Genomic DNA, 23,191 nt, shown 5'->3' with positions numbered 1-23,191 from the left:
AGCTTTGTCTGTTTTTAATAGGATTGTTTGTTTTTTTATTGTTGAGTTTTGACAGTTCATATATTACAGATACAAGTCCTTTTTTGAATAAGTGATTGGCAAATATATTTTTCCCTGTCTGTAGCTTGTCTTTTCATTCTTTTAACAGTGACTTTCACAAAACAAAAGCTTTAAAATTTGACGAAGTCCAACTTAATTTTTTCTTTTATGGGCCATATTTTGGGATTCATGTCTGAGAACTTTCTGATAACCCCAGGTCACGAAGATTCTCTTATGTTTCCTTCTAAAAGATATATAGTTTTACATTGTAAATTTATGTGTGATCCAATTAGAGTTGACTGTATCAAGTGAAAAGTTTAGGTTGAAGTGTGTTTGTTTTTCAGTATAGGTGAGCAGTTTTTCCAGCATTTACTGAAAAGGCTATCCTGTTCCATTGAATTGCTTTTGCATATTTACTAAAAAAAAATCAGATGATCATCTTTGTGTGAGTTTATTTCTGAAATTCTGTCTTCTGTTCCATTGATTTGTGTGTTTTTCCCTTCACTAATTCTTCATTGACTTTATAACTGTAATTTTCTGAGTCTTAAAATTGATTGGTAACATTTATGCAGCTTTACTCTTATTTTTCAAAAAAAATTTTTTTAAAGTTAATTTTAGGTCCTTAGTCTTTCCATCTAAATTTTAAAATCAACAGGTATGTCTAGAAAAAGTCCTGCTGGGATTTAGATCGATACTGCATAAAATCTACAGATGAATTTGGGAAGACATCTTTACCAAGTGGAGACTTCTAATTTAAGAACACAGTATGTTTTTTCATTAGTTTAGGTTTTATTTCTTTTACCATCATTTTGTACTTTTTAGTACACAGACTGTGTATGATTTGTTAGATTTATACTTAAGTACTTCTTTTATTTTTTGAATTATTGTAAATGATATTATTTGTTAAAATTTTGGTATCCAATGTACATTACTAGTATATTGAAATACAACTGACTTTTGTGTTTTGATGTTCCTGCAATCTTGCTAAACTCATTAGTTCTAGGAATTATTTTTAATTTTGTGTAATTTTTTATATAGAGCATCATTTCATCTGAGAACAGGGGCTATTTTATTCCCTCCTTTCCAATCCACATGTGTTTTATTTCCTTTTCTCACCATATTGCACTTATTGCTAAGACTCCCAACCTTATGTCGAATAAGAGTGGTGGTGAGAGTAGACATTCTTACCTTGACCCTGATATTATGGGAAAAGAATTTGGTCTTTCACCACTGAGTGTGATGGTAGCTTTTTTGTATGTGTCTTTTATGAAGTTGACAGATAACACTTTGTAATTTTCTGACTTTAAACATACAATGAATAGATGTTCTTTTTAGTTAAACACTGTTTCTGAATCTATTTATATTATTTTTTCCCCTTATTTTGACTATTATCATTGATCAGATTTTCAATATTGAACCAGCAACGAATTTTTGGGATAAACCACAACTGGTCATGTATATTATTCTTTTTATAAATAGCTTGATTCATTTTGATCACATTTTGCTGAGAATATTTTTATGTTCATTAAGGATATTGCTCTGTAATTGCCTCTTCTTCTTCTATCTCTACTCCCCCACCTTTCCTCTACTCCTTTTTCTTCTCCTTCTCTTTCTCCTCCCCCTCTTGCCACATCCACCTTCTTCTCTCTTTGTCAGGTTTTGGTATGAACATAATTGTAGCCTCATAAAATTAGTTATGAAGAGTTCTTTCCTCTACTATTTCTGAAAGAGGTTATATAAAATTGGTGGTATTTCTTCATTAAACGTTTAGTAGAATTTTCCAGTGAAAACATCTGGACCTGAAGATTTTTTTTCCATAAGCTTTTAGCAACAAATTCAATTTCTTAAATAGTTATGGAACTATCAGGTTATCTGTTTTATCTTGGGTGAGTTTTGTTAGTTTGTGGTTTTTTAGAACTGGTCATTTCCTTTTTGTTTTCTAATTTACATATATAGCATTCTCTTAATATCTTGTTAACGTTTGCAGGATATTTAGTGATATCCCTTTTTTATACCTGATAATGATAATCTGTGCCTTCTATCTTCTTTTTTTCTTACTTAGTTTTGCTTTATGTTTATCAGTTTTATTATCTTTTCAAAGATCCAGATTTGGTTTCATTGATTTTCTCTATTTGTTTTCCATTTTCAATTTCATTGATCGTTTTTTAATTTATTCTTTTTTTTTTCTGCTTGATCCATGTTTTCTGGCTTCCTAAAGTTTAAGCTTAGATTATTCATTTTCAACATTATTCTTTTTTAATACAAGCATTTATTTATAGAAACTTCCCTCATCATCAGTTCAGCTGTACCACACAAATTTTCGTGTTTTTTATTTTTATTTTCACTTACTTAAAATTTTTTTCTAATAGCTGTTGTGACTTTCTCTTTGACTCATGAACGATTAAGAATTGTGCTGTTCAATATCCAAGTGTTTGGAAATCTTCCTGGTATATTTCTATTATTAATTTCTTATTTAATTCTATTATGGTTAGGGAACATATCTGTATGATTACAATTACTTTAAACTTAAAATTGTTGCATAATCCAGGATATAGTCCATCTTGGTGAATGTGCCATACACACTTGAAAAGAATGACTATCCTATTGTTTTGGATGTAGTGTTCTGCAAATGTCAATTAGATCCAGCTAGCTGATGTTTTTCTTTAGGTTTATCCGATTTGTGGCCTAGTTAGCCTCTTAAATTTATACTCTTATGTCTTTTGCTAAATTTAGTAAGTTTTCATCCATTGTTTCTTCTAACATTTGTCTAGCACTGTATTTTTTCTCCTGTCATTTTGAGACTCTGATGCTATGTGTATCAGAACTTCTGTTGTCCCACAGGTCCCTGAGATTTGGTTCATTCGTTTGCCAGTCTTCTCTTCTCTGTATTGTACAGATTGGATAATTTCTTTTGCTCTGTCTTCAAGTTCACTGATTTTTCCTTTGTCTCCATTCTGCTACTGATTCCATCTAGTAAAATTTTAATTTTGGTCACTGTATAATTTGGTTCTAAAATTTTAATGTTTCTTTTTTATACCTTCTGTTTCTTTCATGATTCTTTACATGTTAATAATATTCACAGCTGTTCATTTAAGCTCTTTTATAATAGCTGTTTTGAAGTTTTTGCCACATAATCTCAATATCCATTTCTTCTTATTGTTGGCATCTCTTTCTTATTATTCTCTATGCAAGTTGAGATTTACATGGTTCTTTATTTGCCCCCAAATTCTGGCAATAGTGTTGCAATAGTGTTGAAAGGAATATCTTTAGAGACATGTAGTACTCAAAGATTCTACAAATATTTGTGTCATGTGGGAAAAAAAATAGCCCAAGTCTTAGATTTACTAAGAATTCTTTTTTGGAAGGTTGTAGTCTGAAACAGTGTTATATCATTTATCAGGTCTCTTAATAAAACATGCATCTTTAATTGTAGTATTGGAAAAGACTGAATTCTCAACACTAACTACCTGAGGCTTCACTTTTAGTTTTAGTTTTAAAACCATGTTTCTCCTGTGCAGGATAATTTAAAATCAGTTAATATTACACAACTTCTTAAATTATCAAGTATAATTATTTTTTTCTTCTATTGGTACAGTTATTTATGTTTATTATGGCACCACATAGGTTAAAGCGAAGATGAAATTCTCCCATTTGCAGAGAAGGAAAACAATTATTTCTTTTCCTGACTTACAAGAATACCAATTCTTCCCTTGTTAAGGGTGGTGAGGAGAAGGAAGAATGCATAGGGCATGAGTGGCTTCTCTGTTAATTTTGCTAACTCACTTTCTATTTCCCCTGCATCTGTGTAGTTAGAAATTTATATGGAACAGAACAGTCTTTGTGTAAGTACAAGCCATCCACAAATTTTGCTAGGATGATGGTGACAATTTTTTAGGGGTGGCAAGGTCTTCTACCTGCCCACATTTTTAAAGAAAGAAACTAAAAGTAAGAAAACAGCCAAAAAGAAAAGTAGAAGAAAAAGGGAAATGAAGGGAATGAAGAAAGGAACCAAATAAGCTGTTTCCCACAGAAAAAACCATGTCTTTCTATTGAGACACAAACACCTTTACATTTACTGTGTTCTGAGATTCAGGTTCTAGTTCTGCCATTTCCCAGCTAGCTAAGCAACCTTGTTCTCTGGACTGTTTGCTCAACTCTGAGATAGTGGTTATGATACATGCCCTCCAGGAGTTGCTCTGAGTTCCATAATATATGTTAAAGATTAGAACCAAACATACTGCCTAGCACAGAGTTGGCAACAAATAAATGATAGATTTCTTTCTTTTCCTCCTTTCAAGAAGTAATTCTGTTTATTTTCAAGCAAAAGTCATCACATTTGAAATATCTCCAAGGAGAAATTTCCAAATTTCCTGTAGCAACTAATTTCAATGTTATATAGAAAAAAAAAGTCACAAAATCTAAGTGGATGTGAGTAATGTCCATTTCATGGGGTTTTGATATTGACCAAAGTACTTCCTATTAACAGTAATTCTAAGATATCCCAGTAATACTTCCAGGTAAGTTGAGATGAAAACAGTTAAAACAACGAAAAGATATTGAGATAAATCTGAACTGTTTGACATTCTGGGGATGGATGGCACTGATAAGATTTAGAATTGAAATTAACATATCTTTGGCAAATTAATTATTCAGAGAACTTCAGCCTTGTTAAGTATTATTTGAAGTTTTATAACTTTATGAAGATATGAACTATTCTTTTGCTATACTCAGGAAAAAAACCTATAATTTTCCAAACTACCCGTAATTTTCATTGAAGGAATTGGGAATTTTTGCTTAAGAGCATTAATTTAGACAGGGGACTAAATTTTCTTTTCTTAAAAAAAGAAAAAATAATGTACTTACTTCTAAGATTATGAAGTAACATATTTAGTAAAGTCATAAATTTTGAATGCTGAATAATGGAAAAGTCCATTCCTCTAGCCCACAAAAATCCAGATACATAATAATCTAGTAGACTGGCTTCCTTTAAACAGGTTTGAAGATTTTTGAAACTCAAAAACTTTTGCAGTTTCCTGTAACAAAAAGAAAAATCTAGACATTAAAATTGATTAAATATTGAATAGTTCCTTTTCTGTTTTGAAAACATATTTTTATTGAATAAAAACTCCATAATGCTCATAATCTAAAAATATTCAGAGTTGTATCAAAACTCTAAGTCCAAAATGACATTCAAAAGAGACAGAGCGTGCAAACTGTTTATGGTCTTCCCTCCACTTCTCTCTTCTTCTAAATCTCTTTCTCCTCCCCTCTCTCTTTCTTATCCCATCTTTGAAATATAGTCACTTTACTTATATTTTTTCTCTCAAATTCAATGTCTCTTTCCATTTAAACAATCAAGTTTCTTTTATTTCTCACAGTGGTCTGGAACTTGATTGTTAAATATTTATTCTGTTTCCTTTTTTAAAGAATTCCAGTTATGGGTATTTTACTCATTTTTTTCTATAGCTGTAATTTTATCTTTAACATTCAAAAAATTTTTTTTTCAAATCAATTTCCTTTTCATTTTATATGGTTTTCTCATTACTGTCTTCTATGACCCTTGTGTTTTCAACAGCGGTAATTCTCCTATGGGCTGCTTGTAAATTTCACCTCTGCAAGATCTTTCCTTAGCTACTTTTAAAAAAAAGTTTCATCACCTTTTGTTTCTTCTTATCTCAGCCTTGAATTTTTCCCTCTCTCTTCTGTGCTCTTGTGATTGCTCCATAGTATTCTTAATTCACGATAAATATTTGACTGTATTTTTTTTGTCTGTTCATGGCCATATTTTTCTGGTCTATTTTCTTTGCCTGTCAATGCTTTTTTCTATTCTGAAGTTTTTTTTCTTGCAATGTCTTTGTGTGTATTCTCCTTGCTTAATACTCAAACCTGGACATATTACAAACTATTTTCTATATGAAGTAAGTTTATGTCAATTATTCTAGTTTTTCTTTTTACAATTAGTGGAGAAAAGGCAAAAATAAGTAGTATCAATTCTCTTTACTATCACAGAAACAATCTATTTCTTGTAAATATGGGAAGTATCTGCTCTATGCCTGTATATTCTGGTTTTGCTGTTGCAAACAAGGGTTCTTGGAATGGCACCTCAGGGTTCTCTTGTCACCTGGAGAAATAAGTATAAAGTTAATTCTAGTATCTTCAACTATGTACATTTTCCTTGTATTTTATCCTGCACTTCTGCTTGATGCTTCTGGCAGGCATCCTTACATTTTATGGTTTGGGCTTTCAGCATTCTCCTCTTTGGGACAAGGATGGAACTGGTTTTACCTTGTTGCTTATATGTGATTTCTGAGGAAGTGTGTGTGTGTGTGGCAACTTTATATTGCCACTTTCTTATTATTCATAATACTGAAATAAATTATATGATCAGAATAATAAATACAGCAAGATTAAATAAATTTGGAAATAAATAATGCTGATGTTGTGTTTAATTCACTCTCTAGCATTCATTTCATTTTCAGCAGTATCAGGGTAGACCTTAACCCCCAAAGGGAGATCTGAGTCCTCTCTGCAGTTATGATAATCTCATCTCCCTTCTCATGATGCCATATAATGCCTTTCAGTATATGGCATTCTCTGTAATAATTACTGCTCTTGGTGGGCACTCCTCTAAATTGTTCTAGTTAATTCATAACTAACTGTAAGGCTCATTTTCTTCTGTGGAACAAAAATACAAAAGAGGAAATAACTAACTTTCATTGCTACTGGCAGTTGTCTTATAACCATAAGAAAAATCTGTCCCAAAATTAAGCTTCATTTCTTGAGGACTTGAGTCAACCAACCCTGAGGTCAATCTATCTCTGAATATCCTGTTACGTGATATTTTACATACACATGTGTAAAGGCATGTGTACTTTGTTTTTAAGTCAACATGATCAGTTTTTTATGTTACAAGCAACAAGAAGCACCCCAACTAATACATTTTGTCAAGCACACAACTCAACTGGTAGATGCTGAAATGAATGGGCAGGCACTCTGGGGAGGGCGGTTACCTTACTAGCCAGGCATCCTCAATTTGAATTCAATATCAGTCAGCAAGATTTATTTTTCAATGTTTAATGTATAATGTCATTTAGTCTTAAGTGAAAGCCAGTAAGAAAATTTCTGTAGTAATAAAAACCTACGGTATTTTACTGTAATCAACAAATAAGCCAATGGAACAGGTAGAAAGACCAGAAACAGACCCAATATAAATGAGAATTGGTATATGAGAGAGGCAGTATTTCAAATTAGTGAGGAAAGTATGAATTCTTCAAAAATGGTGCTGGCAGCATTGGCTATCCACGTAGAAAATATAACACTACCTCACCCAATACATTCAAACAAAATCCAGGTGGATTAACTAAAACAACAACTTAAATTAGTATTTTATTCTAAATTATATTCTTTTGACTCCCTAAATTTTGGTTACTTGTTCCTGATTTCTGCTACCTGATGTTGCTAAGGAAAAGTCTGAGGCCTGCCTGATAATTATCCTCTTGAGGTGACTTGCTTTACCTAGAGATAAGCAAAATGCATGAAGTTTTATTTTATTAAAATATTTAAATCAAAGTTTTTACTTTATAAAGTTTAAAATTTTTTTCTGATTCACTATGTTGGATGAATATTCTAACATTTTCTAATTGCTTTAATGTGCATTTTGAGTAAGTTTTCTTGAATTTGTTTTCTACATTACTGACTGGATTTTCAGCAAGGTTAAGTTCTACACTGGTTTTATTCTTCACTTTAGTTTCTTGCCTTAGTTCTAAAAACTTCTTATTTACATATTTTATAATCTCTTCTTTTATCTCTTGTTTTATGGAATTAATGCCCTCTTTAATCATCAGCTTTTGTCTAATATTTTCTTGTTTCCAACAGTTAGTCTTCCTTCTAAGTGTATTCTTCATCTGCAATCTGCAGGTTATTTTTTAAATTAAATATCTGACCTGAATAGTTGTATGCTTTACATTTTAATTTTTTCAGTTTTTAATTGTATATTAACAAAGACATTTGCCTAAGAATATTTTGGTGAAATCTCTTCTGGGCCCCTCCACCTTTACTCTCTTTCCTTTATGTCCCCTCCATCACTTTCCCTTGTACCATTTGAAACCTAACCTTCAACTTGAGCTGCAGGGCTAAATATTTAACATTTCTATTCTTTGTTCAGTTATTTCACTACAAAGAAGACTATACAAGGAAGCATTTGGAGCAAGATACCTCTGTGGTTTGAATGTAATTTCCATGCATTTTACCGGCAGATTTGTAAGCTCTTCCTCTGGGGATAAAGGGAGATGGTATAGGCCAGAGGGCACAGATGTAGCATGAGAGAATGCAGGGAAAGACTAAGATGCTTAATAGTGATTTAGGAAATTTTGCTATAGTGATAGGTGATGTAACTATCTACTTTATCTCACCAAGAATTTTAGTAGAAATATTACATTATTCTTGCATTCTCCTGAAACTGGAATGCATTTTATTTTTTAAATACAATGACATGTAGAAATAAGCCCTAAGACAAGAGGTGAACAACTCATGGAGACAAGTTATAGAAAGGTTATTAAAAGATCTCTCCATGTTATTTCCATATTTAAATAGTTACTTTCAATTTAGTCCCTATCCTTTCTTCAAAAGGGATTTGGGTGGATCTGTAAATAATATCAGGGTTACATTAAAACATGAATGATTGTTAGTAGTTAGGAGATCATGAAAAATATACTCAGACATTTAACTTTGCTTAAGTACACTCCAGAAATATGTTTCAATGATATTTTAATGTTTCATTTGGTTGGTTGCTTTTATGGGGCAAAATTTTTAATTTTAAAAGGTAGGGAAATGTGCTGGTGTCCTATAATTTATTTAAGTAGGTTTACAGTTTCGTAGACTGTATGATATTGTCACTTGGATACCTCAATTATATTTCTGTCATTTTGAAAGGTATATAATCCCCATTTACAATAATGCTATTTTAAATGGAAAATGAATAACTGATTGCAAATATTTCAGGATTACTGTTACCAAAAATCACATAAAGAACCTCAAGAAAATAACTTTGCAAAGAAATGGCTCCTAATATAACACTGGTGTCATTTATCTAAAATTGATGTCCTAAAATTTGAGATTACTCCAGGTGAATTCTATTAATGAGACGGTCATAGACGCATCCTAAAAGAATGATCTTTTAGGTCAACCTGCTGTTGAACTTGGTTGTTTCTATTACCCTGTGTATTACCCTCGTTTACTTTGTCCTACACCTCACCTCTTAAAGATTAAAAACACTTTTAGAATTTAGATATTTAAAAACAAAGAAGGCCAATAATCAAAAAAAAAAGAAAAAGACTGTCACAAAAGATTGTCCTACACAGTACAACTTAAGGTATGGTGAGAAATAGACAAGTTCAAAAAGCATTTGTTTGCAATACCTTTTATTTAATACTAATTGCATTTAATAATATAACATCCTTTATATATTATTTAATACAAATAAATTATAAAGTATATTAAATATATATCATTTACATCATATTAATCTACTATCTGCTTAGTATTAAATATCTATTTTTTACATGTCAACAACCAATAACATTTGGGGTTACCTAGAAATTGAAGATTCTATTTTACCTGAGGCTTAAAAAATCAGTGATATGAATATAATAAATGCATTTTTCTAATCAATTCTGACACTAAAAATAAGAATTCCCAATAAGCATTCATTTCTATAAAAATGGTGAAATCACCATGAAATACTTGTTTAAAACCTGTGAAATTTTTAATTGACTAATATTTTTAAAGGTGCAGATAGTAAGCAGTGTGGTTAAATCACAGATCATTGGGATTTCTCATAGGATTTGAAAGCAGGAGGTGAAGAGCATCTTGGGAAAAGGCCTATCAATGTCATTTGCCTGCTCTTAATACGCCTTTTCTACTCAGATTTCTCTTCCAGTCAGTCCATCTGTCATATTTCCTTCTCAGTAGCAATTCACCTCTATTCCATAATATTTGTAAAATGTTCAAATGATAACCACTGACAGAGTCATTTTCGATTTGCACATTATGGTCCTGCTTATATCCAGATGAATGACCTACAGAAATCTTACCCTGGAACATGACAGTCTAGAACATCATCACATTGTCTCCATTCTCCACACATTATAACCAGTCAGGCTTCCACTGTTAGAGTGAGGTCATTTTTAAAATGAGTGAGTACTAAAAACACTTTTTAGGAATTTGTGTGGTAGCTCTATCTGAGTGTATGTTTTAGAGTTCTAAGTAAATGATCTACTGTAGACATCAGTGGCCTTAAGAATCAGACATACATATATTAGAATTGTTGCCTATAATTTCAGTTATATTCATATATTTAAGCAAAATATATGAGATCAGAGTACTTAGTATAGTTTAACATCCAATAAAAATCACAGGTGGATGGCTAATATTCAGTATTTCCAAAATTATAAAATATATTAACTATTAATATTACAGAAAACACAACTCACTTTTGCCATGATGAGACAGAAGACCTAAAGGTTCTTGTGCATATTGACAGTCAGTTTTACAAATGAAAGAGAAAAGAGATGATATATGCTAATAGCTGTTTTTAATAATAAATCCCTACTCTCTGTTAAGATTAACAAATTGGTTTGAAATCCATTTCTCCCATAATGAAGACTGCTGAACAGTGCAAAAAGTCAATTGCTTGAGAATTTTTGTGTTCCAGAGCCTTGATATATACATATATATATATATATATATATATATATATATATATATATACATACATACACAAACATATACAGTAGATCATTTACTTATATATATATCAGTGTGAAATATAATAACAAGCATTATGAAAAAGGTTTAAAATATATAATAACATATATGACTTTGAAATTTAATTTAATTACTTTCATTTTACAAATGAGTGGAAAAACTGATATTCAAGAAGGCTAAATATCTTGCCTGAGTTCCTTTGGCTAATTAATAATACAGCCTGGATTAAAGCTTCTTAGCCTTTCAACTAACTAACTAAATAAGTAAATAAAATACGTAACAACATATCATGGTCACTATAGATGCAGAACTAGAATTGTTCTATATTTGGTTGTAATATTGAAGTACTTACTGTTGAACTCCATCTACATCCTCTGCCAGCATTTCAGTGATTTGTGCAACTGAAAGAAAATCTGGAGACAGAATCTTCTCATGCTCCTGGAATTCAGCACCTTTCTACCAAAAAAAAAAAAAAAAAAAGTGGAATAAGTTAATTCAATCAAACTTTACATATTAAACCCAATGATATCAAAATTTGTATTTACTTCTGTCTAGTTACCATCAGGGAAAAATTTTAAAACAGCAGGTCCTTGATAATCATTTTTCTTTTCCATTTTTAAGTAATGGTACCTCTCCTCTGAAAGCTTAATGCTTAGTCACCCTATCTTCTGTGCATATTTAAAAATGGGTGATGGTGCTCAATTAACAAACATTTTTTAACATCTCTATGTTCCTCATTGAACTGGGGGCTCAAGAGGAGGCAAAGACAAGTAAGAAAGACTTGTTAGCCTCAAGAAGCTTAACATCTAGTGGGAGGAACAAACCAAGGGTGACTTTAAAATAAGAAAATAAAATGGCAAGTGAGCCATAATAAAGGTGGCTAAAGGAAATGACATTCCATCTAAAGGAAATGACAAGGACACGGATCAGACAAGGAAAGTCTGAGAGGAACAGATTTTGACAATTTGGGCATGGATAACACCCCAAGTGAATGAATCAGCAACAATAAAGTGATGAAGACAGCACAGTTGGGTATCAGTTCTGTAAATATCAAGTCATTCACAGTGGTGGCTAGGGTATATACAGGGAACTAGTTGGATCTAAGTGGAAGATGGGCATTGGGAAAATATTGTAGGAGGTCTTAAATAATTCAGTAAATATTTACTGAGGAATTACAAGACACAAGATACTGCACAAGGTGCCACACATATTTTAGACTCTGGCTGGTTGGCTGGTTGAAGAATGACAGGCTGAAGAGTTTGTTCTTAATAATTTAAACAGTAAGGAACTGTGAAGTTTTTGAGCAATGAAATGACAAGCTAAAACTACACTTAAATGAAAGGTAATCTGTAGGAGGGTGAATGAAAGACAGGAGCAGAGAAAGGACAAAGAGGAACAGTTAAATGAAGAGGTCGTTAAAACAGTTCAAGAATGAGGCATTAGGCTACACTCGGCTCCTAGTATTGTGCATGAAAAGAAAGGGATGAATGCAACATATTATATATGGGGGACTAAAAGAGGGAAGAATGAATGGAGATTCTGAGTTTCTGAAATAGGTGACTGGAAGAAAAAGGTGGTGATACTCAGAGCCTCCAATAGCACATATGCCACCTTTGTGTGAACTAGACAAAGGCGTCCTCTCTGGGTGGAGGAAGTGCTACAAGGCTTACGGCTGATGCAGCCCTGCACCCAAGTGCACCACTTGTGAACAGAGTATAGTTTCAGCTACCACTCAAACCTCAGCTGAGTCCTTTTGTTCAGCGTACAATCTGCAAAAGCATATGTGACACTCTCGTTACACCAATAGAAATAGGAGTTTTGGAAGATGATGCTAGTTTTAAGAAGGCAAGGCGATGAGTTTGGGTTCACTGGTTGAATTTAAGGTGGAATGTGCATAGCAAGAAAGAAAAATTTTGAGGTTAATTAGAAATGCTACATTCAGAAAGGTCAAGTTTACAGATGTTGGTTTAGGAGTCACTCCAAGTGTGAGAATGGATGAAACTGCCCAAAGCCAGACCACAAAAAGAAGTGCTGTGAGGAGGGGATGGAAGAGGAGACTGAGAAACAGAGGTAAGACAGCAGCAACTCCACAAAAATCAAGGACCATGAAATTTGGGGAAGAGAGGCGGCAAACATTTTCAATTCAACAAATAGTTATTTATTCTTCCATATGAATGAGCTCCAATAAGTAAGAACAGTAGGAAAGGCTTTGTTAAAGTCAAGAAGATCACATCCCAAATTTTCCTTATTCTTTTTCAAGAACAGAAAAATCCCAAAGCTAACACTCATTGGTACTGACCATCAGCTTAATGTTTATAATTTAACATTAGTTTATTATATTTTTATTTTCAAAAATCAATTTAGAAATAAAATATGCTATTTCATTAGCTTTTTTTTGTAATCTGGGGTTAGCAAACTAACCTAACCTGGGTTAGCAGTATAACCTAGGTCATGCTATTAGATGATAAATTCAGTAAGAAAAAATATTTTAGTACCTAACATGACACGTTGCACCTAGTAGGCACGTAGATACTTGTAAGTTGAATTAAATGCACTCAGTTTTTAGATAGGATAGTATTTTAGTCCATAATGTATGGCTATATATTTGTTTAAAAGTTTTTTGGTTATATATATTTTTTTATTATTGATAATAAGGCATAATTATTCCTGTACTGTTAATCCCATTAGATTGTAAATTCCTCAGGAACAATCATTCAATTTTTTACCTCTTTTTAGAATTCCATAGGTCCTAGTTAGGTCAACATAAGTTGTTAATAACTGTCTGAATTCATCTCTATCCAGTGAGGACTATCAGATGATCAAGCATGATGAAAAGCGGGACCTGGATTTGGAGACCTCAGGATAGTCTGACTACTGATGAATTTTGTGACTTACAGCAAGGCACTTGAACTTCAATTTGGATTCATGTTAAAAAATCATTTTGATGTCTTAATACACACAAGATTGCTATCACTATCAATAATGAATAAAGATATACATGAAAGATACATTATACAGACATTAAGATAAATTTTATTAGACTTGAAAATTTTCTGAATAGGAGAAAATAGGTCACACAAGAACTGTATGAAAGAGAATACAATAATCTTAACCTTTTATGTGATAATTCTAGCTAAAATGCCTAATATTAGGGCCTTGTTTTTTTTACTAAAACCTGATAGCTGAAGATAATCATCTTCTAGGAGGGGTTGCCTCTGGTTTTTTTGTTTTCTTTTGTTTTAAACCAAATTCCAGACCTATTTTAAACTAGAGGTTTTTTGGTTTGTTTATATACTGCCATGCACTAGAAAGGATATAAAATGGTTAAAAATCTTCAATCTTTCAATACATACATTTTAATTTGTAGAAATTAAAGATACAATAGAAAATTCATGAGTAGGCTAATAAAAATGTAAATATGTAATTGTCAGTTTCTCTCTAAAATTACATCTCTGACTAGGAAAATATGTAAAGCTAAACTGCACTGTAACTCATTTTATTCCACCACCTGGTGGATTTTAGCAGTTATTCCAGAAGCATTAAAACTGTAAGCCTGATATTATTTGCCAGATAATCTCTTCTCTGAATTTTTCACCTGATGTCACCTAAATTTTCCACATTTGTACATATGTCTTTCTTCTAGAATTTAAGCTTTGAGGGGTACCTTTGTATCTGTCACTGAGAGTGTCTTAAAAGATTCTTATTGTTTGCTAAAGAAAGATAACACAGTTCATCAAAGATGCCTAATAGGGGTTTCACAGTCATAGAGACAGAGACTTGTCCACAGTTTCCACACTTTGAAAGGCTTTCTTCAAGCCTGAAAATCAACAAACCAAGAAGCAGTGCCGTCTGGAGACATATTGGAGCCTGAGTCAAAAAGGAAAAATTAAGTCAAACTGATGCCATCTTTATCTAAAATTTTGATCCATTATGGATTTTTTGCATTAATTTTGATTTTTAAAATTTTGCATTAAAATATAGTTTTTCTTGACTACTGAATTTTTGAGCACTCCTTAAATTTTGTGCTGAAGAATTCCTCACTTGCCTCATGATAGTCCTGGCCACGAAAAGGAGCCAACTTAAGAAAAAGGAAAAAAAAAAAAAAAAAAAAGATGAAAGGAGGATAAGTAAAAGCATGAGCTAGTTCTTTAAAATAATGAATAAAATAGGCAAATCTTTGGCAAATGTGAGTAAAGAATAAAGAAAAATAAATATAAACCATATTAAATGGAAATAAATCTGAAAATGACAAGGAGAATCCTAGGAATATATGTTACCAATTTGACCAAGGGTAAGGGAGAAAATGGAAATGACCAAACATGAACTAAACTGGAAGTCTTCTTTTTAAAAAGTCACCATACGCAGATAGTTTTACACTTGAAGTTCTACCAAACAAACAAGAACACATAAATTCTGTTAGTCTAATAAATATAGACTGTAGATAATTCATTTTTTAGAAGCCAGCATAGTCTAGACACAAAAAACCTGAACTAGCACAGAAAAGAAATTATAAGCCAAATCTTTAATGAATTTTGATGCAAAAATTCTAATTAAAATATCTTAGATTATTGAGTCCAGCAGTGTACTGAAAGAATAATAAAGCTATCATTATGATCAAATAAGGTTGATTTCAGAAATGCAGGAATGGATCACCATTAACAAGTCTCACGTACTTTTTACGTCAAATTAAATGATAAAAACAATCTGATTATATAAATAATAAACAGGTATTTGCTAGAATTCAGTAGCAAAACTCTTGGTAAAATGTTAACAAAAAAATAGTTAAACATGAAAAAGGTTAAATGCCAAAACATTATACCTATATATTGTTTTCAAAACATTATATTGAATGAAGAAATACTGAAGTATTCTTATGAAGGCCAGGAACGAAAAAGGGATTCTGGCTAGTGACATTATTGTAATTTAACACACTATATAGCATCTAACAAATACAATAAGAAAATGAAATATGTGGCTTAAATATTAGAAATGAGGAAATAAAAAATCTTTATTTGAAAATTTCATGGTTGCATATCTCAGAAACCTGACATTGTACTAACATGGTTTGAGTTAAGAAATTTGATTAGATATAAATATACATATAAATATACAAAGGCCAATTGCTTTCCTCTATATTAGAAATTATTTGTAAATGGAAATGGCAAAAACTTGCATAAAACTATAATAAGAAGGGTATAGGACCTAAAGGAATTATAAACTTTATCAAAAGTTAACTAATAAGATTTGATAAGAGAGATTTACTGGAAACCTTCAAATTAAAAAGATGAAATACTTCCCACATTACAAATGCAACGATAATGCAATGATACTCTCAAATCTCAATTGTATCATTCTGGAACTATACAAATCATTTTTTAAAGTTCTTACAGAAGAATACATACATTTTGAAAAAGAGAAATAGTGAAAGGGACCTTTCCAAATTACATTTAAAATCAAATATAAAACAGTTTGGCAGTAACACAAGAATGGACAAATTGGTCAGTGTGAAAAAAAAGAGAATAGAAATTCAAAAATATACATACATGTATAAATTTATATATATATGCATAGATGTAAATGTTTAGATAATCTGTTCTGTTCCACTGACTCTTGTCCATTCGTGTGTCCATTCAGGTACATATATAACATGATAATGGCGGTCAGTACATTCTCAATGGGAACAGAGAGGGTGGGTTATTTAGTAAATGAAACTGGCATAATTGATGGTTCATGTCTAGAGGAAAACAAAATTAGATCCTCATTTCAAAAATACAAAATACATCTATCAAAAATTAATTTTGGCCATGTTAAAGACCTAACTTAAGTAAAATAAAACTTTAAATATTAAAAAAAGATTGAAGATGATTTGTGCAACCTGAAAGGGAGGCTGGAGTAGGGAGAAGCAGCAGGAAATAAGACAGGAATAAGACAGGAAACTCAAAGACGAACAGTAAGATGAAAGACAAACCCAAAAGTCTGTCAATACCTCCCCACCCACAGCCCGTATTTCCAGAGGCTCTAAGTGTCTGATAAATAATGCTGCTGTATGTTCACATTTTGAGGAATACTAGTACTGTTTTCTCAGCAGTACTTTGAGAATCACCCCTCCATAGCCTAGCACAGGTTGATCTACACTACATGCTGTGAATGGCTTCAATAAATATCTCTTGAATGATATTGCAACTGCAGGAACCTGATCATCTTGCTCTTCAAATTGAGTCCCCAGAGTTTCTCTCTAACCTGCCAATGATGGGTTGGGGGTTGTTTTCAAGGTCTGTAGGGACCACCTAACACAGACAGAATTGTCTATGGCCTCCCCCTGAAAATGTTGAGGACCTCAAGACAAGTGACATCATCTTTCCACTCAGGATTATGTAACTGTCCCCTTGTCCTGATAAAGTCCCAAAAGCATTGAGCAAATGTCACCTATTAGGGGATTTATTAACACTAAGAGACATTATTCAGGAGAAGCAATTAGGAAATAATTGCTTACTTTTTCTTTTAGGTCTCTGACATGAGTTGATGTATAGTCCTTTTAAGTATACTACTTAAATGATTATATGTCCCAAATTGTATTTTTGAAGATATTAGTCCAGTTTATGAACAAACTATTGATAAAAGACTGATGACTGAATTTTAAGTATTCATTTACAAACTCACTTATAAATTAACTTACAAGCATTTACAAATTCCTTTCACTTACACATCTACACACAGCAAATACTTATTTTCAGATTCTCATCATTTCTTTGGTCTGGTGCACTGAAACGGTATCTCCAAAAGTTTAGCCTTACCCTTTAGGAGGAGGCATTTACTCCCATGTTATTAAAGGGAATGGATGGTTGAACTCAGACAGTTGGCAAGTTTATGCAATGTTACATAGAAAAAAATTTCCCTGGACCTGCATCTCATATCTGCTTGTTCAAGGTATCTTACAGAGTAGACTTTGATCTATGATAACTACCTTTCCTGGCATACATCGGACCACCTATACTTTCAATTAATTAAGCTATCACATTTTATTGAATGCCTACTTTATGACTGGGATAATTGGTTGTTTTTATTTTACGTATTGACAACAAACAACAAATGGGAAACCTCAGACTACTGGAAGCCTATGTGTTATTTCCAATAGACTTGGCAAGAAAAGAAATTTTTCACTACTGCTAGGCTCAGGTGACTGGATGGACTACTGGCTAAGTCAACGTGGATACAGAATTATTAAGAAACAATACTATAAGGAACTAGGTCTTGGGGGATCAACTCTGGAAAGAATCTGATCTTAGAAGAATGTTCCACTACCTAACTGAAAAGCTGTAGCCTTGGGAAAAGAGATGCTGAGAGGTTTATGCCATGTTTTCCATTTAACCCCTGAAACCCACAGTGGGCACAAATGCACAGCAGGCCGTACTTACCCTAATTAATGACTCAGCTCTAAGGATCACTGTCTTCTCCATGAACTATAGGACTCTGCTTTCATTAGAATGGAAAATGGAGTTATCATGCAACATGTTAATTTTAGTAAATGAGCACCATTAAGTGAGTCCAAATTCCTACTTGATTTCTTCAGTTTGTTACTAACTGAAAGACTGAGCATATCCTGAATTGACTGTCACGGGGAATACCTGTTCCTCCAAGAAGTTTACAAAGGTGCCCGTTGACAGTGCTAAGATGGCAGAGAACCCCCTAAGGTCTATAACTAGTTCATTGGTCTGACTTATCCATTATAGAAAGTGATTTTTTTTTTCCTGGAACATGGCACTTCTTTGCATCTTAAAAAAATTATGGGGTATTTCTTTTTTTTTTTTTCTTAAGCGTGGGCTCAGTCTTTCTTATAAAGGACATTATCTACATGGATAAGTCATATGTGGGTGTACACTGACAATTGCACATTCTTGTAAGTTTTTGTATATATTTAAATAATATGACTTAATTGGTAAATTTCCTATGCCATTTTTGAAACTGTATTATTTACATTAGAGATCACAAGGGAGTAACTGGCTTAGTAACCAGTTTATCACATTAAAATGTATTTTTAATGTATGCTAATTTCAAAAGGCTCATAGGAGAGTCAGCATGCTTTAGTGGTCTGCATAAAGTGTTGGGGAAAACGGATCGGGAATGACTTGCAGATCTCTGGGCAGGCACGCAATTACTGGCTCTGTGTTTCCTCATTTATAAAAGTGCAGCTAATACTTATCTGTTGTACCAAAAAATGTTATTTAGACTAACTGATAAGATAGTTGTGCCTAGCAATGTTAATTATAACATTATTATTCACCTTCAGAGTCTTTAAAAAAAGGAAGAAAAAACCTTCTTAGAACATAATTGACTCAGTATATAAGATTTAAACATTTTTTAGTAATATCTGGCATAGCAGACATATTCTGAACTAAAATATCGGGATACTAAGCTCAGAAGTAACCAAAGTTACCTAGAACCCATTTATTACTGACAGCTGCTGTTGGGAGGGACCCGAGGATAAATTTTTTACACAGGAAAAGCACTGTAGGTCCAAGGAGGTTAAATAATTTTCCTAAAGACAAGTTGACGAAGAGCAACTAAACCATAACCGGAAGGTGGAATTTCAAGGCATTCCTCCTTTGTCCCATTTCCTACCATGTGTTTATTTACTTAGGGAGATGGGAAGATAATAAGGGAAACACCAAGCCCTGGCCTTCAAATATTAATTAATCCACTACCAATGAAGAGTTATTATTCCATGACACCTTTTGAGCAATGGGAACTGTGATCATCTGAAAAGAATTAGTAGTGATTTCCAAAAGGCACGGGCCCATTTTACATTTCTAAAATTCCCTTTTAAATGCAGAGAATCTATTAGGCAAGGAACCGTCCAATAAAGGAATTTCTACAGTTTACACAGTCTGGTCGGGCGCGGCCGGCCGCAGGGATAAGGGGGCGCGGTGCGGTGGCTCCCGGACCCACTCTCACTTCCTCCGGAGCCGGCGCCGCCCCGGACCCGCTCCCAAGCCCGCAGCCCCTCAGGGCCGAGCACCTAACCCGGGCGAGGGCGCCTCCCCGGGACGGGCTTCGGCCGCGGGCCCCGCGGGCAGGGGGCGGCCGCTCGGGGGTCGCGGGTACCGGGCAGGGGCGGCGTACCTCTGACTCGGGCGTGGTTCCCGCTGGAGTCAACCCCGTAGGGGTCGTCCCCCCGGGAGTTGTCCCCAGAGACGTCGCCATGTTCCCGCCGGAGCGAAGCGCCCCCTCGTCACCTAGCAACCGGGGCGGGGCCAGGGTCGCCGGGCAGGGGAACTGAGCCTCACGCAGAGCGGCTTCCGGTCCGCAGCCCGGCTCCCGCCTGAGAAAGGGCTCGAACCCGGCAGTGCGAGCAGGAGGGTTGGCCCCGCCGCTGCGGGGCGCTCTGCCCTGGAGGCCCGCGGCGGGGCTTTGAATCTTCGAGTAGAAACAGACTCTTCCTTTTAGTAAGAATGAAAAAAAGGAAAGAAAAAAAAAAAAAAAAAAAGCAATTTAAACTAACTGGTATACGTGTAAGTGTCTAATGGTAATACAGAGCAAGTTCTCAATAAGTTTTAAAGTGAGATGTATTATTGGAATCGACTGTTGATTGATATTTGATATTAAGGAATTGTAATTTTAAGGTGTTAATGGTGTTACTGTCATGTTTAGAAAGGGAAAATGTCCTTATCTTGTAGAGATAACATACTGAACGATTTAGAGCTGCTGAAATGATAAAATGCCTGCTATTTACTCCAAAATAACGAGGGGCGGGGCATGAATAATGAGTGGGGATACTGTAGAAGAATCAAGATTGAGTACATGGGGAGTGGTTATTATACTACTCTTTCTATTTTATATATGTTTGAGTTTTTCCCTAATAAAAACATTGGAAAACAAAATTAAAACTGAATATTCTCAGAATGATAATACCTGCTTTGACAATGAAACGCGCTTTTCTTGTATAATCTGCGTAGGGGTTGCTATGCAGGAGGCTTTCTGCACAAAACTGTCTGCCTCATAGCTTTACTGTGAGGATTTAACATCTTAGTATATGGGAATGTCTAGAATAGTGTATGGTACCTGTAGTTAGATGCTATTAGGATTAGTATTAGTTTGTATCTTTCTCCTGACTTTAGTCCATCCTCTACAAGTTACCAAAATAATATTTCCATCATGGACCTCTTATTATATTTGCCCACTGCCTTTCAGACCAAATTGAACACTTTGGCTTCATATAATAACTTCATGATAATTGTGCCTTTCCTTGGCTTATCGTTAAGATTATGCACACAATTTGTATTGTCAACTTGTATTCATGAATTGTCTCTACTTTTGTATATGTTTGGTCAGTCTTTTCAGTGGATTGTAGAGTCCTCCTTTCTTTGATATTTTCACCTAAAGAAACTGGTTTCATTTTTGGTACAGAATATTCACTCAACAATGAGTTTATGATTTCCAACCCCACTTTAAAAGGACTATGTTATAACTTCCTCAATTAGTGAAAATATAATAAATTTTTAGTGATTTCCAAAGTTAATGCAAGAGCTACCACCTTACAAACTCATTTCATGCTTAATTATTTATTTCCTTCTGATGGCTCCTTCAAAGAAATTGAAAACAATGGGTCACTTTCTTTTAATTTAGCCTTTGGTAAATTGCTAAAGCATTTATTTCCCTAAACTGTAGCTCTAGTTTTCTCAAAGATCTGATTTATTCTTCTGGCCTTTAATTGTCCTGCCATTTCTTTGACAGTTCTACATTTTCTGCACCCCTTTTCCATTTTGGATCCCAGAACCAGATAGAGGTCTCTATTAAAGATGGAATCAGTTCTAGCAGGCCAGAGGGCTACCTCAGGGAGGAGGTAACTGTTTTGTAGGAATTTCAGTTTTACTGTATTTAATGTTGTAATTTGTTGGAGAAGTTAGTTTTGAGGAGATAATTTTATGGGGCACAGTTTTTTTGCTCATTAAGGAGTGGTGTTGAAAACCCATTAGCCTGAAGGTTACTTTTAATTTGCACAAGTGAAGCTGATTTTAGTCTCTCACTTCTTTTGTAGGGAGGTGCCAACAAGAAAGACAAATCTCAGTGGGTGACATGCTTTCTTACATGAAAGGTCAGTGAAGTCTTCCTTCTCAAGTCTCTTGAAGATAAAGGCTTCTAACCAAAGCCTGCAAAATTCCGTTTGTTATCTTGGTTTGTTTTAGGGCTGGTGGAGAAAAGGAAACATATGGGTCTTGTAGTTTACAATTACTTTTTTTAAAAGACCTCTGACTTTTAGCACATCACAGTGAAATATGGGGTAGCTTGATACTATTATTTGCTCAATTGGATTGGCCCCTGTCCTAATGAAAGTACTCCAGTCTACACACCTACACACCTACGAGTAGCAGATTCTGCAAATGGAATCAGATTTTCTTCAAGAGGGACGTTTTCATCATTTTACCCATTGAAGTATTGGATGTTTAAAATAAACCACACCAAAGGTATGTTTAGAAAGGGCTAGATCATTTTATGATCAGTACTGATGGTCTAGGGTGGCAATGTAAGGCAGTGAACACTGACAGTAAGATTTCAGCTGTCTTCTTAGGGTGAGGAAGTATTTCTACTCCACTCCTCATGATTCATGTGTTACTGAGTCTTATTTTAAGTATGAAAGAAGTTCTTTAACAATAAATGAAATAATGTCACCAATGAGGTGAATAACGTATTTGTAATACTAACACTGATTCCTGAGGTCTTCAATCTATTAAGTGACACTTGTGTTAGTCTTAAGAGGCTCAGGCTGCAAAGATTCCAGTTTGTCCTTTAGTTAGTTCTGAGACCACAAAGTCCTGGAGATGGAATTTAGATAACATGTTGTATATTAGCCTTAAAGTACCTTTAATTATTAGATATAGAAAGAAAAAATATAAACACATTTTAGTTTGTGAATAATTGCTTTCACCCTTTGTTATATATTTAATTTTTCACAAAGAAAGTATTCCAGTAGCTAATCAATTTTGAAATATATTTAGTTTTCTTAACCTTTACCTAATCCCCAAATCTGGTCTCCTTTCAACAAGTGCTTTAAGTCATAGGTGAGAACATTTAAAAATCTAACCTTAATAAAACACTTTTAAAAGATGGCATAGTAAACCTACTGCAGTAGAAAGCATTCTACAACTAATTATTACTGGCGGGGGGAGGGGACTGTAATGATTTCCAAGAAACAGTTGTACAATTTTGACATTGTTCATATAATACTGCACTTGTCTTCAAAATTCTATATTCTCCCATTGTGGCATATCTGTTATTTTTTCTTTCTCCAGTTTTTCCCTTTACAGTGGATCCTCACGCTCTGCAGATGAAAATTCTGTCCTTTTTCCAAATCAGAAAATACTCTTCCTCATACAGAGATCTCTTTAAGATA

The 23,191-nt window shown here is 33.7% G+C and overlaps 1 protein-coding gene and 1 long non-coding RNA gene across 18 annotated transcripts in view; one reads left to right on the top strand and one right to left on the bottom strand.

Annotated features, from left to right (window-relative positions):
- CABCOCO1 (ciliary associated calcium binding coiled-coil 1) overlaps positions 1–20,141 on the bottom strand; it is a 129,304-nt gene extending 109,163 nt beyond the window's left edge. For all 14 annotated transcript variants that reach the window (XR_012510253.1, XR_012510244.1, XR_012510246.1 and 11 more), the window contains exons 1-3: positions 19,924–20,141; positions 11,156–11,259; positions 4,903–5,072 (exon numbers count right to left, since the gene is read on the bottom strand). Coding sequence is in view for 3 of the 14 variants with exons in the window: in XM_074374065.1 (XP_074230166.1) it covers positions 4,903–5,072; positions 11,156–11,259; positions 19,924–20,004 (355 nt within the window). In the remaining 11 variants the exon portion in view is untranslated. The remainder of the gene's footprint in view (positions 1–4,902; positions 5,073–11,155; positions 11,260–19,923) is intronic.
- Positions 20,142–20,176: 35 nt separating this feature from the next.
- LOC105071299 (uncharacterized) overlaps positions 20,177–23,191 on the top strand; it is a 137,827-nt gene continuing 134,812 nt past the window's right edge. For all 4 annotated transcript variants that reach the window (XR_012510261.1, XR_006725901.2, XR_012510263.1 and 1 more), the window contains exons 1-2: positions 20,177–20,312; positions 21,839–21,895. This is a non-coding gene — a long non-coding RNA (uncharacterized LOC105071299). The remainder of the gene's footprint in view (positions 20,313–21,838; positions 21,896–23,191) is intronic.

This window comes from Camelus bactrianus, chromosome 11 (assembly GCF_048773025.1).
Source record: "Camelus bactrianus isolate YW-2024 breed Bactrian camel chromosome 11, ASM4877302v1, whole genome shotgun sequence".
NCBI classification, from domain to species: domain Eukaryota; kingdom Metazoa; phylum Chordata; class Mammalia; order Artiodactyla; family Camelidae; genus Camelus; species Camelus bactrianus.
The sequence above is the reverse complement of the archived record's forward strand: the minus strand, read 5'-3'. Positions and strand labels throughout refer to the sequence as shown.